Raw genomic sequence first — 17201 nt, 5'->3', positions numbered from 1 at the left:
CGTGTCAATACACCAGAGTGTGTTTATCCAGTCATCGCCTGATGGACACCTGGGTGGTTTCCAACTTTTGGCAATCGTGTGGACTGGATTGTTGCATGGTGAAGTTTCGGGTGGAGCATCTACTCTTCTTGTCCTGTAGCTGCAGGAGTTCTGTTATCTCTGAGGACTGGGGAGAGTTGGGGTTCCTAAAAGCAGCAATTAATGAGAGAAACCAGTTTCCCTGAGGCTTCAGTGACATCGCCTTCCAGTTCTCCCAGCACCAGTGTTGACAGACTTTTGTCCCTTTAACGTGGACTTGACACCCACGATAAAACTCAGGCATGTGTCAGCCCGTGCGATGGAAACAGAGAACCGGGAGTGCTGCTGGAGGCTGAGCTCCCCTGGAAAGTGGGCAGAGGAAGCATCAGCCTCCAGGCCTCTGTGAGGTTTGGATGCATCCGCAGAAGCGGCACCTGCTCAGAGCGCTGGCCTGCACGTCCTGCTCGGGGAACTGCCAAGCTCTAGGCATCTCTGGGTTTCCTGTTCGCTCAATGAATTTGTCAGCGATCCCCATAAAAAAGGAGTGACTGGGTAGACAGGATATATATGCATGCGGTTATGAATGTATGTGTCTACATATATATGTCTACATATGTGCATTTATGTGAATATAATGAGAATTACTGTAAGAATTGACTCATGTGACCTCAGGGATTGGCAAGTGTCAATTCTACAGGGAAGACTACATGCTGGTAACTCCTATGAATGCCATGACGAATTCACCACAAAAAATTGGCTGACTCAGTTAGAGATAAGAATTTTTTTTTCTGACTATTGAAAACATCAGTTCTCCGTTTTTTTTTTAAATAATAAAGCATTATTCATGCACCATACAATCCATCCAAAATGCACAACAAATAACTCTCAGTATAATCAGAGAATTGTGCTTTTACCACCACAATCGAGTTCTCCCTTTAAGGGGCTTAAAAATGATTGGTTGAGACTTCTCTCTCAATGAGGAAAGCTGCTTCATTGACTTTAGAAATTATCATTCATAGCTGCAATCAAATGACTAATGATTTAAATGTAGGAGATTCCCACAGGACCCTTGCTTGTTTGCCCAAACAACTGGAATCCATCACCTAACCCAGTGGACAAATAAACCCCACCAGTCCAGTCCACCCCTTGTCATCCTGGCTTCCGTACATATCGCCTTAAACACTATGGAATCTCTAAATAAAAAATACAACCTTTAAAAAAATTGTAGGAAAGGTGATCCACCCTGGGAAGAAGAATGTTCCAACAATTCTGTAGTGACAGGTTTTCCATGTTGAAGACATGTGACATTCATCACCTGTGGTGAGAACTTGTTGATGAACCAGATGAGAATGTTGGGCTGTCCCAGGTCCACAGTCTGATCAGGGGCACCATCCCCTCTGGAGGTACTGGAGAGCACATGACAGAAATTAGCCTTCCTATTTTGGCTGGTCCCTTCCCCTCCCACACTGAATCACGGTCCAAAACTTATCATAGACCCTCAAGTTGGAAAAGCAGTTGAAATGGTGTTCCGCAGACTCTATGTGACAGCATCACCCTGGGACTGGAAACAAGATGGAGCTATAAGATGTCCAGAGACCTCATTCTTGGGTGTCCCAGCATGAATAAAGGCCAAGGATTTTTGTGAGTGAATGTGGATGGCAGAGGCCAGACAGTGAACATCAATAAAGGCACAAAATCATGAGGATCATGGACATGGGACATGGAAAGGTTAAGCATCTGGAACCGAATTCAGTAAATATAATATAAACATGATGCCCACACCCAGCAGGGACAGGTCCAACTGGTGTTGGGAGTGTAGTTGGAAGGTTTCATCATCGTGTCTAAGTTGGGTCTGTCCACAGCCATGTTGGTCAATGTGCCCTAAACTTCAAAGCTAGCAAAAGTACAAATTCTTCAAGCCACCAGAGCTGTCTCTTTCTTTCTAAATTCACATGAAAAATCACATCGCCATCAATGTCAAACATGAACTCTCCTGATCACCTAGATGTCTGATAACTCGACCTGGATGAGCACATGTTCCTCTGAAAAGGCAGGAAAGAGAGTTAGTGTGGGAGGCAGGAAAGGGGGATGAGGAAGAACCCAGGGTGTGATACACACAGGGGAGGGCAGGGGTGGGGGAGTGGGGTCATGACAAGTGGATGGAGGAGTCATGGAAGGCAGGAACAGGTGGAAGATAAGGTCTAGATGGGAGCATGGATGCTGAACAGTGCTGGGAGGGCAGAAATATGAGGGCAGAGTTAGAGAGGATTGAGGGAAATGAAGGATAAAATACCCCAGAGGATTATAATGCCAGATTTGACTCCATGCTCCTAGCAGACACAAGATTCCTTTTTGAGAAAGTCAGCAGCAGTTCCTAAAAGAGAAATATTCTCTCTCTTTCACACAGGCCTTAATACCCTGATCCAGGGCACCATTTTCAGAGCCTTGCTCTAAAAAGAGAGATGAAAAGGTTGGATTCTGAGCTCTTAAATCAAATCTGCCCTCTCTATTACTAAACTCACACATACCCATCCAGAACTGTCCAAACATCTCTGTCGTCAACCATGGGAGTGATGAGGGTCCTGAAACGCTCAACTTTGTGTTCACAGTGTGTCCACATCACTGACCAGCATAAAAGAGGCCCAATCAAATATTTCAGGTGCAATTGGATGAAAGTATTAATGTACTAATTTAAAACAATCCTTTTAATGGAAAGAAAATTCTAAGTTTCAGAAGAGGACTTTCTTACAGAATCTCTGACCAGCAACTGATGATGCTATTCTTCTCTAATGCTGATTGGTTATCCAAAACTGAGGTTACCCAATCCAGGGTCAAAGAAAGAGGTTCTTAGTTTCCCATATTTTGGGTGGGGGAGGAGAGTCATTTGTCTCTTTGAGTGAAGCTTGCCTGGTTATCTCACAGCCTGTGGTCTCCTGGTGTCCAGCATGGTGGATGACCCCTGGATGGCAGCTCTGACCTTGACAATGATGATGCTGAGCCCGCCCCTGACTTTGGCCAAGGAGACGGAACGTAAGTGCACACCTTGGGTGAGGAGCTCTTACACGGTGGGAAAAGGAAGGGAACGAGTTGACTCTGTCACTGTGTCCAGGCCATGAGAAGTCATGTCCTTCAAAATCTGTGACATTTTCCTTAGCGAAAATTATTCTTTATTGTACAAACCCCAAATTCTTTCCATAACTATAAGAACTTGGATTCTCATCATTCCCAAAATTACTGCTTAAGGAAATTCATTAAAGTCCCTTTCTTCTCAACTCTCCTCCAAAAAAAAAAAATGTTTCCAGCTCAGCATCCTATTCCCTAAGGATCTTGAGATGACTTAGGTATAATGGTGGTAAGATAATTGGCCATTTAGCTGTTCCCATTATTAAGTTGAGCAGTGGTAAAAAAGAGACAATTTCTCAGATATTTAATGGGAATGAAAGGAGTACAGAAGGGCCTCTGTGGAAAATCCAGTATTTTACCTTCAATGGTATCTTGAAGTTGGTGCCTCTCCCTAATATGTGGGGTGCTATCAAGAGGCCTCCCCCTCATCTCCTCCCCTTTCTCCCTGAATCCCAGTGTTTAAGGCCTGTATCCCTGACTGAAGGTTTTCTGACAAACTCAGGGTTAGTGCTGTCTCTTTGCGAAAGCAGAGCAGCTTGAAGCTGGGAGTGACCCTAAAAATATGGAGCATCTATGGGGATTTTAAAGAACTTAAGGTCATCGAAGAAAATGTGGCTTTGGTGTGGAGACAGGGGCCATTGTGGCTGCTGGGGGAAGGGAGTGGGAGGAAGAGATGTGATGTAGGGGCGTTTTCGGGACTTGGAGTTGTCCTGGGTGGTGCTGCAGGGACCGTTACCGGACATTGCATGTCCTCCCATGGCCCACTGGGTGGACTGTGGGAGAGTGTGGGCTATGATGTGGACCATTGACCATGAGGTGCAGCGGTGCTCAGAGATGTATTCACCAAGTGCAATGAATGTCTCCTGACGATAGAGGAGATTGTTGTTATGGGGGGAGGAGTGGGGTGAGGGAGGTGGGGGGTATATGGGCACCTCATATTTTTTAATGTAGTATTAAAAAAAAATAAAGAACTTAAGGGACCTTCTACAAACCTTTCACAGGTTAATGTTTGTTATGCGTCTATTTAGAATATTTCTATGCTATCAGCTTTTCCTACTTGTCAGCACTCTCTGGTCTAAACTTACAAGAGGGATTCAACTGGTACACGATCAATTACATAAATTGTTTTTTTTGAAAGTGAAAAACTAGTCAAACATCAGCAATTTGATATGTTTCAGCTATATGTCCTTAGCTGCGGCACAGGGGCAAAGTGAAAACTGTTCTCATCCCAGAGGCAGAAAGCCAGTGAGCGAGTAGAGGGCATCTATTGGCCATCTGGTGTCTTGGTCCCAGATTTCACAGGTTCTTTCACTACGGCCACAGTTTACCTTAATTAGCCATGGCTGGCTATCTCTACTTTCAGTTCTTCCTTTTCTTTCCTCACTTCTGTCCTCACCATACTTAACGTTCTCACAGCTTGCAGACTCTCAGTTCTGTAAGAGATTCATTAGATGAGATGAAATATAGTGAAATTTTCCTTACTTTTGGATGCTTCTTCCAAGTAAGGGGCAAGAAAAGGGAAGATTTGTCTGAATTTCTCAGGGGAGGTGGAAGAGGCATAGTGTGTCTTCAGGATTTGAGTGTTGGAAATTGAGCTCCAACCAGTTTTCCAGGATAGATGTCCAGTGTGGGGTTTGGAGCTGTGTGTACCCTGGAGTAACATGTTCCTAAACGGAATCCATTCCTGTGGAGTCAACCGTGGTACGTAGGACTTTGGGATGAGGTCGCTTAAGTTAAGGCATGCCCCACCTCTCAGGATGGATCTTAATCCCATTACCTTAGTCCTTCATAAGGAATGGAATTCAGACACAGAGAGAGCAGCCAGAGCTGGACATCAATGGACTCAAGAAGAGTAGGGAGAGACCAGGAAATGTCGCCATGTGCCCTGTCACGTGACAAGCCAAGGACCAAGGAGAGCTGGCAGCCAGCCCCAAAAAGCCATAGTCCTAGATACTGGACTTGATTTGGGCTTTTGTCTTAGCCTCAAAACTGTGAGCTAATACATTCCCATTATGTAACCAAAACCCATATCATGGTATTTTTAGAGCAGGGAAGGAAATTAAACTGCCCAAACGATCAGGTCTCAGATCCCTGGTTTATTCATTTAGACCAAAAACTTTTTTCTTAGAAAATACTGCACCTGGCTCTGCTCTAAGTTTTAAATAACTCAATGTGAGTAAGATAGAGAAGACCCCTAAGCTCATGGACCTTACCTCATGACAGGGGGCAAAGACAATAAACAAGTAAACATTTAACAAACGAGAAAGTTTAAGCATGAAGTATGTGCTCTGAAGAAAATATATCAGGTATAGGACAGAGAGCTCAAAATAATATTTACTGCTAAAAATAATGGCAGATGGGAAGGGGCCATGGCTCAATCAGTTGGGCTCCCGTCTACCATATGGGAGGCCCTGGGTTCGCGTCCCGGGGCCTCCTTGGGAAGGCAGGCTCGCCCGCACACTGTGGAGAGCTGCCCGCCCAGGCACCGCAGACAGCCGCCTCAGCAAGGTGACACAACAGAAAAGGGAAACAAGCAAAAACACAGAAGAGTGTGCAGCAAATGGATACAGAGACAGACAACAAGCAAGCTGCAGGGGGTAGGGGGAAAATAAAGAAAAAATAAATAGACACAGAAGAACGCACAGCGAATGGACACAGAGAACATACAGCAAACAAAAAGCCACAAGGGGGGCGGGTAAAAAAAATAATGGCAGTCAATTGCCAAAATCATATAAATCATATAAAGATACTCTAGGAATAATATAAATATTTAGGAATTTAAGGATTAGAAAGATTTTACATGCGTGCATTTGTAGGAGTTATAAAAATTAAAAAGGTCATAGAGTAATTACTTACATGATCAGTATTATGAAGAGTCATTATTTACTTTTCAGTGATGGAAGGCAAAACATTAAAAACAAAGTTTTCCATTGTTTAATTTTTGATACCCCAATTTATTTTTACTTTAATTTTTCTAAAGTATTATGTATTCTATATCTAACCTTTAAACCCATCACTATATTCCATTTTACTTTATTCCATTAATGGAATAAATTCTATTATTCCATTAATGGAAACTGGCAATATAGATATACTTTTATATATATAATAACCCTGTAAGGACTATATTATTAAATTCACTTTAGAGATAAATAAAAAAAGACTCATAAGCTAAAACGTGGGCCTCAGCAGAAGAGCTCATATTCAAACCCAGAATTTCTGATCCTAGAGCCTGGGCTCCTAGCCACTGTCAGGGCATACGCCTAAGTGGGTCTGAGGTATTGATAATTTTTCTGATGTTCACATGTGCCAGTGTATTTCTTAGGATGGGGGAAAGATGCTAGGCCTACTAGTTCTAATATATAGTAGAAGTTTTAATTCAATTTGAATTTATTATTTGACAATTTCCATACAGGTTCACACAACTGATCACAGACTTTTGGTGAGAAACACAAAGGAGTATTAAGCTCACTCCTTCCTAACTGAGACATTATTATAACTTATAACCTTGGGCCAGGCTGCTAAATAAACATGAGATGCTCAGTTAAATTGGCATTTCACACCAACAACCTATAATTTATCTGAAATCCAACTTTACCTGGGCAGCCTATATTTGTATTTTCTAAATCTGTCGATCCTAAATTGGGCTCATGGCCCATACAGACAGAACACAAGTGTAGACTAGGAGCTACCCACAGGAGTGGCTTATACAAGCTAAAGTGAACAGCAAGTTCATGCATTTTTATTTTTTAACATGTGCATCCATAATGATGTTACTTATTGAATGTGTGAATTGTGAGATGGATCGCCTCTGCTGCAGAGCGCACACTTACCTGACACCATGTCACAGGGCAAAGGGGACTTTGAGACGGTCATTACGCAGAGTCTGGATTCTGCTCATTTTAAAGCTTTCTAGATGAGAGTGTCACCTACTTCTTAGACTCTCCTGTTCTGAGTGGAATTGACAACAGAAAGGAGATTTCTGCTCCTGGACAAGTCTTTTAATTTAATGCCTACTGGTAATATAGGGTGTAGGAGACTGAAAGTTAGAAAGCGAGTTACTCAGGGCTACTGAACAGGAAAGTAATGACTGTGGCTGTAGTTACTATTATAGATGAGTAGTGGATCAGTGGCAGGGAAACCAAGAAGGAATATGATGCAAGGGATAAATTAAGGTAACTTCTTAACCAGTTGTCAAGGGCAGAAACATCAATTCTAGGATTACAAAGTTTTATGCTTTGAGCGACTGAAATACATATATACTTTTTTCTGAAGGAAAATATCGAATAATACCTTGTATGTCTATTCAGCTCACATAAAGCTTTGTATAAGCTAATGAACATCCACACTTACATCTGATAACTTGGAGGTTTCAAAGAATTAGGTACAGTAGGGTCATTGTCACCGAGTTGGATTGCGTATTTCATGATTATAAGGAGTGAGAGTCACAGAGGATGCAGGCGCTCTCCCTAGACCTCCGTGCTGAGACTCCTCTGAGTGCCGTCCCTGCTCCGTCTCAGCAGGGTCTCTGAGGAAACTGCCACATGGTGCCTGTGCTTTGCTCACCGTCACTAGTTAACCTGTTCCCTTTCTCACCTTCTCATCTTTGGGAACTTTTGTCCTCTGCTCTCAGAGTCCCCGCTGCCACGTTCCCATCCCTCAAGGAGCCTCATTGTCACTGCAGTATATTATTGTTGTCAACTTCCTCTGACCTACTTAGAATTTTATCTGATAAAATAATGAGGCTTGAGAATTTTTTCTTCTCAATAGTGACTCAATAGTGGAAATTTCATCTGCTTGTTGATTTCGAAGCATCAGCATAGCCCAAAGTTCATGCCCAACAATTGTTAATGCTGATCGATTAATTATTAGCATCTGGATAAGCACTAGCAACTGGCTTCGTGGATTCCCAGGCCTCTGAAAATCGCAGCAAGCACAGAGGTTTAAACTGTGTATTCCTGCCCTTCATCAACAACATATTTCATTGTGACCAGGCTTCAGCACAGGTGTCACATTGGAGGCTATTCAAAGCCAAACAGTTTACTTTTAGCAGGACTTTCAGGAATAGAGTAGAGGAACAGTTGAAGATACAATAAAATTTTACAGTTTTCTCACCACATAGCTTGCCTTTAATGAACTTAAGCCATTGATGAAAAGTCATTATTAGGGAAACGGACTTTGGCCCAGTGGTTAGGGCATCCGTCTACCATATGGGAGGTCCGCGGTTCAAACCCCGGGCCTCCTCGACCCGTGTGGAGCTGGCCCATGTGCAGTGCTGATGCGCGCAAGGAGTGCCGTGCCACGCAAGGGTGTCCCCCGCGTGGGGGAGCCCCCACGCGCAAGGAGTGCGCCCGTGAGGAAAGCCGCCCAGCGTGAAAAGAAAGTGCAGCCTGCCCAGGAATGGCGCCGCCCACACTTCCCGTGCCGCTGACGACAACAGAAGCGGACAAAGAAACAAAAGCAGACAAAGAAACAAGACGCAACAAATAGACACCAAGAACAGACAACCAGGGGAGGGGGTGAAATTAAATAAATAAAAATCTTTATAAAAAAAAAAAAAAGTCATTATTAAACCAGTAATAAAAATATCTTTGGTTTTTTTTATTATTTGGAAAATAATAATAATATATGCTTTTTAGATAACCTGGGTTGGGCTTTTCCATCTCTGCCCACTGTGTTTCTGTGAAACTGAAGCACATCAATAGTTTGTGATACTCTCTCAGTAATCCTTATGAATATATTTTTAAGAGACCTGGTCTCAGTACAGAGCAGTTCTTCCAGGAAAAATAACCGTGTTCAGGGGAAGCGGCTGTGGCTCAGTCAGTTGGGCTCCCGCCTACCATACGGGAGGCCATGGGTTCGCGGCCCAGGCTGGCTCGGCTGGACACTGGAGAGCCGCTGGCCTCGTGAACCGCAAGCGCTGCAGAGGGCCCCCTGGCCCACAAGCGCCTCAAACGCCACCGAGGCCGCCATCCCACAAGCGCCTTGGAGAGCCGACTCAGCCAGGTGATGCAACTAAAAGGGAGACAAGCAAAAACACAGAAAAGCATGCAGGGAATGGACACAGAGATCAGACAGAAGCAAGCCGTGGGATTAAAAAAACATATGTTCAGGAACAAAGTGGTCATCAGGTAAAATATTGGAAAAGCACTCAATGTAATTTTCTGCTACTTCATAATTAACAGAGGTGACAGAATAACAGAATTTTCACATGGTTTGTCACAGTGGTTCTCAGCTAGGGACATTTTGCTCTCCCAGGGGACATCTGCCATGCCTGGAAACAGTTTTTGGTAGTCACATCTTCGGAACAGGTACTGGTATCTAGTGGGTAGAGGCCAAGCTATTGCTAAACGTTCTTCAGTGCACAGGACAGCTCCTGTGGGAATGAAGAAATAGCTCATCCAAAGATGAATAGTGCCAAGTTTGAGAATACCCGTTTATACAGTGAAGCTTCCAGAAATTCTAGGCACTCACATTATAAACACACTCACCTTCCCCTTCATTTCTTCAAGCTTTATTTTAGCTTGCTTCAGTACCAAAAAGAATAGTAGAATAAATTTACCACTCTGTTTTTGAATCCATTCAATCAATCCAGTTTCAAGATCTTCTTTTTTGTCTTTTGTAATGTGTTTCACTATTTCATGAGTTCTTAGCCATCACCATTTCTGTTAACTTGCAATCACTTGCCATTTTTTAAAAAGATTTAAAAAAAATTTCTCCCCCTTTTCCCCCATTGTCTGCTTTCTGTGTCCATTCGCTGTGTGTTCTTCTGTGTCTGCTTATATTCTCATTAGGTGGCTCCGGGAGCTGATCCTGGAACCTTCTGGAGTGAGAGAGAGGTAATTATTCTCTTGTGCCGCCTCAGCTCCGTCTGCTACGTTTCTTATTGTCTGTCCTCTGCTTCTCTCTTTGTTGCATTATCTTGTTGCAACAGCTCTCCACATGAGCAAGGACTCCTGGGTGGGGCAGCATTCCTGCTGGGGCATGGTGTAGCACTCCTGCATGGGGCAGCACTCTGTGTGGACCAGCTTGCTGCACGGGCCAGCTTGCCTTTCACCAGGAGGCCCTGGGCATTGAACCCTGGACGTCCTATATGGTAGACAGAGGCCCAATTGCTTGAGCCACATCTGCTTCCTGACTTGTCTTTATATTGTTAAATCATTAATAGCATGACTGCCACAAGTATTTTTCAGAAAAATGTCTCATACTTTGGTGGTAGTTCTACATTCTCTAAAATTGATCATATCAGATGCTTCTATTTGTTCTCACTTTTAATCACATTTTGTTTTCTTAACTCTTTTTGGCTTAATTAAACTTAAAGACAAAGCATTAAAATATGTATTTGTATCTGTATGTATATACATACACATGTAGATTTACATTTCATCTATGTTTCTGTCTTTAAGCTACAGAAACACATACAACTTGTAAGACACAGTTGTAGATACATCTGACCCCTTACTTCATCAGTTCAGATTTGCCAAATGAGTTTTAGCACCTAACTTTGCAAGAAAGCTGATTTTTGTGAATTTACAAATGTACATAAGAAATTGTGGCCTGGTATTGATTTTAATCTGCTTAAAACTCTTCAGTGGTTTCTTATTACATTCAGGATAAATCTAAAACCTAACATTTTCTACAAAGTTCTGAAGTACGTGACTCCAAGGCTCCAGTCTAATCTTTTACCCTCCTTCCCCTCATTCTCTGTTTTTCAGGGAAATGCTTTTTTCTGGTTTCTTCAAGAAATTCCGTCCTTTCAAGCCTTTGCACATGAAATAGGTCCCCCTTTTATTTCAAATGTATTCACTCGCACTCCACCCTTCTAAGGTCTTTCATGTCACATCGTAAATGTCGCTCTTCAGAGTTCTTCTCTGCTATTCTGATACGATTTAGATCATCCTCTTACTGTTACGGATCCACTCTTTTTGGACATTTCTGCTCCTGTATAAATTCTTGCGTGTTTCTTGTCTGTCACTTTGACTGAGTTAAATTGAGCAGAGGGGAGATGTCTGTTTCCAGCTGGCCTGGTTCCCAGTGGGCAGAAAAGTCCAGGCACAAGGCCAGCAGCAAAGTGTTTACAAAAGGAAGGGGGAGGCCCGTGCAGGGCTCTTAACCTTTTGTTCCCACGGACCCCACTCGAGGCAGGTGAAAACCAGGGAACCCACCAAGCCCACAATGCACTGTGTATTATTTAAGAAATGTTTCACACAGCCCTCCAACACGTCCCCATGAGAATAACGTTATGTGAATTGAAATTCAAGTCACAGACTGTGTTAAGAACCCTGATTGAGAGGAAGGGGTAGGCAGAGAGCAGGGTCCACTGGATGGAGCTCCCAGGAGGGGCCAGGCCGCGTGGGGACAGCCCCTCCCCCAGCTGCACCTGAGGATCCAGCCCAGCAGCCAGCAGGGAGCGGACCCCACAGGCAGCAGGCCTCCCCGCGGGGCGGGGCCTCCCTGTTGGCGGCGGGTTGTGGGGCAGCCAATCAGAGCGTCCTGGGGCTCCGCCCGGCGCCCCTGATTGGTGGGTGTGGCTGTCAGTCTCTTCCCGGAGGCCGCCCTGTGACTGGCTGGTCCTGTCCCTCAGCCCATTTTGTGGAGCAGGGAAAGTCTGAGTGTCGCTTCTCCAACGGGACGGAGCGGGTGCGGTACCTGCAGAGATACATCTACAACCGGGAGGAGTACGCGCGCTACGACAGCGACGTGGGGTTGTACGTGGCCGTGACGGAGCTGGGGCGGCCGGACGCCGAGTACTGGAACAGCCAGGAGGACCTCCTGGAGGAGAGGCGGGCGGCCGTGGACAGGTTCTGCAGACACAACTACGGGGTTGGCGAGAGCTTCCTGGTGCAGCGGCGAGGTGAGCGCCCCGCCTGGGGCCAGGACGGGGTTGGGGGGGTCGCCCCGTCACGAGGCTCGGAGGGGGTGGGGGTGGTCGGCGTGCACGTCACCTGTGTGTGTGTCAGTGTCACTGTGCGTGTGAGTGTGGAAATGAGTGTGTAAATGAGTGTGTGGGGGGTGCGCTGGGGGCGGGCATCGGCCTGGGGGCGGCCCGGGGACCTGCGGGGGGCTTGGGGGGCTCCCGGTCCTGTGGCCTCTGCGGCGGCGAGGTGGGGGGCTGAGGGGAGGCCAGTGGTGGGGGGGAAGACCCCAGGGTGCAGGGGGGGAGGGAGCAGGGCAGGAGGGAGGGGCTGCCGAGCCTGTCCTCACCTGCCCTCACCTGTCCTCACCTGTCCTCACCTGCGCTCAGCCCTGAGACCACGCGCTGCTGTCAGGTGTTTCCAGGACGGTTCACTGAGGACAAGAGGGTCTGGCTAATTCGGGGGCATGTGGATGAGGGCACTTCCGAGTTTGCTCTTAGGTCTAAATCAGACATTTTGGTTGTTTTTGTACTGAATACATTTTGATACATCTGTGACACTAGCCTTTATAATTACCGTTTTTTTCTTAACGTCCATATATCCCTCTATTCTTATAATAATACTACTATGTTTACAGTGAGGCTCGTAGCATTTAAGTAGTTATTCTCTTCTATAGTTTTAATATAATCTACCTCACATTCATCTCTGCTAGAACTTTTGGTTGAAAATGTGTATTTGTCTTAATTATATTCCTTTGATTTCTGAGGCTCTTGAACATCGTCACATATTTATTGGCCAATCATAATGACATATTTATTGGCCAATCAATCTGAGAATTATTTGTTGTCTATTATCTCTGAGGTCCTAGTGTTTTTTTCAGTGATTTTATGAGTTTCTACTCAGTAATATGATTAACAATTTGCTGATATGTGACTCAGTGTTTTCTGCAATTTGTGGTCTGTATTTTAATTCGGCTTATTGTTTTACATGCGAAGTATATTTCTTTTCTTTCGTGCTCTCCTCATGATAAAAATTTCAAGTTTTGGAAGGTGGACTTGGCTCAAAGGGTAGAGCGTCCACATACCACATGGGAGGTCCAGGGTTCAAACCCCAGGCCTCCTGACCCATGTGGTAAGCCGGACCATGCCCAGTGCTGATATCCACAAGGAGTCCTGGCCACGCAGGGGCACCCCTTTGTAGGGGAGCCCATGAACAAAGAGTGCACCCCACAAAGAGAGCCGCCCAGCATGAGAAAAGCACATCCTGCCCAGGAGTGGCGCTGCACACATGGAGAGCTGACACAGTAAGATGATATGAGAAAAAGAGACACAGATTCCTGGTGCTGCTGACAAGAATGCAAGCAGACACAGAAGAACACGCAGCAAATGGACACAGAGAGCAGACAATTGGGGGGAGGAGGAGAGAAATTTTAAAAAAAAGAATTTCAAGTTTTTATTAATGAAAATATACTGCAAAATGGTTAGCACTGATCTTCCAAGAATCAAGTCTACCATTTTCTGATATAGTAAAATGTTTTCTCCAACTTTCTCTTTTTTTCTTTCAAATAATTATATTTATTGAGGATCTGCTAAAGTCAGGAAAATTTCCCAGGCCTTAAGCATACATGTCAATGTGTCCCATACCCTGTGCTGACCTCACATGTCAATCTAGAAAGAGTGACAAATCCAGCAGTAGACAGTCTTATTTTACAGAGGGGTAGGATTGATGTGATGAGTGTTCTGAGGAACGCCTCCCTTGCTCCTTTCCCTCTCCTGCAGGACTCCTGCTTTCCTAGAACTCGGCTCACAGGGATGGAGTCGCCTCTGCCTCTGCCTGATTCACGGGCATAGGCCATTTCTGTGGCACTCGGAGGTTCTGAGTTTCGAGATCGCACTCCCAGGATTTAGGCTCTATCTCCACATCTAACCTGCTGCTGTTTTCTGATCTATCAATGCTTTTAAATCACATTTTCTGTTAATTAACAAGGAAAACAAGTAGTTAACACATATTGAATCTGAAGCACCAGTCACTGTTTCACATATTTTAGGTGCATTACTCTTCATCTAAATCATCCAGACACCCCTTACTGCTGTTACCCCCTTACTGAGCAGAAAGCTGAGCACAGAGGAAGTTACACACCCCTCCCTGGATCAGCCAGTTAAGAGGCAGAGCCGGGAGAGCACAGCTCCAGAAATCAGCCTTGAATTAATGCTCTATGCATCATACAAATATTTGTAAATACTAACATTCAACAATGAATAACTATTTTAATATATGAAAAAGCCCAGAAGTTATTTCAACACCCCGTAACCCTCATGGGTCCAGCTGTGAGGATTAAACTGAAGGCCCCGACACCCACTCCTGTCTCACTGCAGGACCAGCGTGGAGGCGCCTGCCCACGAGTCAGACGGGGCGTGGAGAGGCAGAGGGCAGCAGCCCAGGAGAGCGGCCTTGTCTTCCTCACTCATGTGTTTTACCTTTTCCCTCCTAGTGGAGCCCCTGGTGGCTGTGTATCCTGCGAAGCCCCAGCCCCTGCAGCGCCACAGCCTCCTGGTCTGCGCCGTGAGCGGCTTCTATCCTGGCAGCATTGAGGTCAGGTGGCTCCGCAATGGCCAGGAGGAGGAGGCGGGGGTGGTCTCCACAGGCCTGATCCGGAACGGAGACTGGACCTTCCAGATCCTGGTGATGCTGGAAGCAGTTCCTCAGAGCGGAGACGTGTACACCTGCCACGTGGAGCACCCCAGCCGGGAGAGCCCCCTCACAGTGGAGTGGAGTGAGCAGCCGCTGCCCCCAGCTCCTCACCCCCAGAGGGGACTGTGCCTCACCTGAGTGTCAGGCTCCCTCTTCCCACCCAAACTTTCACTCCCCACTCCCTGTGCTAGTTTCCACGCACACCTCCACTCCTGGGAGGCAGCTGGGCCTGGCAGGTGGAAGAGGTTGTCCTGTGCCTGTTCCTCAGGGCACGGCCACCCCCCCTGCCTGGGCACCAGCCCCTCCCTGGGTCTGGGCTCGTCCTTCTGGTCCTGTCGCTCCGAGTGGCTCATTGAGAAGAGGAGCGTCCCCTGCAGGGGAGGGGCTTTTCTGACGAGCGGAGTCCATCCCCACCTGCTCTTACTAGCTCTGCCAGCCCAGACAGCTGCTGACCCCACCAACCCCAGGTTCCTCCAACATCAGATGCTGAGGGCACACCTGTCATGGCTGTGACACTTAAATGAGTTCAGTGTCCGAACCTCAGTGTGATTTTGTAACTTGTTTTCGAGAATTATTCTACTTCTACCTCTCCCAGGGCAGGCTTCTCCCCTTTCAAAGCTCTGCATCTAGGGCCTCAGCTGGAAGAGTTGGCTTAGGGATAAAATAAAACCCCTAACCCTGGCTTCTTCTGCAGGGGCGCAGGCTGCGTCTGCGCAGAGCAAGCTGCTGAGTGGCGTCGGGGGCTTTGTCCTGGGCCTGCTCTTCCTCGGGGTGGGGCTGTACGTCCACTGCAGGCGCCAGAAAGGTGAGGAGCTGCAGGGGGCTGGCACGCCCCTAGACTCGGGGGAAACACGGCTTTGCTCAGGTTAGTTCTCTACATTGGTGGCTCTGAATAGAGTTTTCATCACCCAGTCCACCTTAAATTTCCTTATGTTGCAGTAAAAGGGATTTTGCCTGTGAGAGATAAGAGGAAGATTAACATATGTTGAGAAATTGAGCCGAGGTCCTGGAGCCAAGACGGCTAATGGAATCGCACTAGACTGTGCAGCAGCTCATGGGCACAGCCTCCAGCCTCTGCTCTCCTCTGCCCTGAGCTCACTTGATGTGGTTGTGGGGTTGAAAAATCTTTCCTGAGAGGCTGAGGACTTGGGGTCTGGGAACAGATTTGCCTCTGTGTCTTGTCAACATACATCTTCCCTTCTCTTTCCCAGGACAGTCTGGACTTCAGCCGACAGGTAATGCCATTTAATCCTCTTTCAGAGGCAGATTTTATTCTAGAACTGAGGGTGGAAGGGACAAGACAGGATCAGAAACGATGGAAAGACTTTAGAACCTGATGTCTGATCAGTCAGTGCTGACCAAAGCCTCTTCTCCCTCCCGAGGCCTGCGCTCTAGAGCAGTGTTGGCTCGGGGAGCCCTAAGCCGTGTTCTCTTCTTCCTGCACTGCCATAGCGGGTGGTCCTGGGACAGGGAGCAGAAGCACCGTGTGGAGTCAGGTCTGAACGAGCCCCTCCTTTCGTCTCCAGGTCTCCTGAGCTGAGGCCCAGAGTGAAGTGGAAGCACCTCTGCCCAGCTCTTCCCGCTCAGAAGGGCTCCTGCTCGGCTCTTCCTCCTCCATGAACAGAGGCTCCTCAGGGTCCAGCGTGCTCCTGGTCCAGTGACCCCCAGGAACCCCCTCCCTGCGGGGTCCTGGGCCCTGCCCCTGGCCTGGGGGTCCCCAGTGTCAATGCCGTGCTTTGTTATCCTTTTCAGTTCCCCTTTTGTTCAATCCTTACTGCCTCCCATGCACCTGTCCTCAATTTCTGCCATGTTACTTTAAAATTTTTCCTCAAATAAACATGGGGTGAAAATCATCTCATTCATATAAATTCAAGGGAAAAAAGCAAAAAGAAGATTGTAAGCGAGGATTATATTACAATGCAACAAAGGTTTTCATTTAAGGTCCTCATTTTAGGTCAGATGTGGCTCTGGAAGATATTCTTGACTTCTTCCTTAATATTTCCTGGGTTTTCTGCATTCTGTAGTTAAACATGTTAATGTGAGTTCTGAGTTAGCTTTTAATGGGCCCAAATCATGGTGGTCTCCTACATCTTTGCATTCTCAAAGCAAGCACATATGTCGCTGGCACCAAGAAATAAAGAGATGGGACAACAAATATAAAAAAAAATGCAGGTAACTTGAAAGGTATCTTCAATATCTTTATATAATTGTTTTCTTTGGTCTCCTATTCCCTGATTTATTACAAAGACTCTATCAGGGGGGCAGATGTAGCTCATTGGTTGAGCACCTGCTTCCCATGTACAAGGTCCTGGATTCAGTCCCTGGTACCTCCTTAAAAAAAAAACACAACTATCTAAACATGGGCATTCCTTTTATTAGATTAAGGGTGGGCTCTAATCCTGCAACCTTTTCTCTGCCCCTCGACTAACAGCCACGGGCACACTGGCTCTGTGACTTGGGGTTTACTCTTCCCATAAATGGGTCTCAGAAGCCATCAGGGCACAGCAGCTCCAG

The 17201-nt window shown here is 46.2% G+C and overlaps 1 protein-coding gene across 1 annotated transcript; it reads left to right on the top strand.

The window, feature by feature from the left end:
* Positions 1-2894: 2894 nt before the first annotated feature.
* Positions 2895-16540, top strand: LOC101437751 (DLA class II histocompatibility antigen, DR-1 beta chain-like). Its single transcript, XM_004465520.3, has 6 exons — positions 2895-3048; positions 11726-11995; positions 14488-14769; positions 15382-15492; positions 15899-15922; positions 16214-16540. Exons 1-6 carry the CDS (start codon positions 2964-2966, stop codon positions 16225-16227), a joined length of 786 nt encoding a protein of 261 aa, XP_004465577.1. The 5' UTR covers positions 2895-2963; the 3' UTR covers positions 16228-16540.
* The last annotated feature ends 661 nt before the right edge of the window (positions 16541-17201 follow it).

This window comes from Dasypus novemcinctus, chromosome 11 (genome assembly GCF_030445035.2).
Source record: "Dasypus novemcinctus isolate mDasNov1 chromosome 11, mDasNov1.1.hap2, whole genome shotgun sequence".
Lineage (NCBI taxonomy): Eukaryota > Metazoa > Chordata > Mammalia > Cingulata > Dasypodidae > Dasypus > Dasypus novemcinctus.
This window is presented reverse-complemented; position numbering and strand designations above follow the sequence as displayed.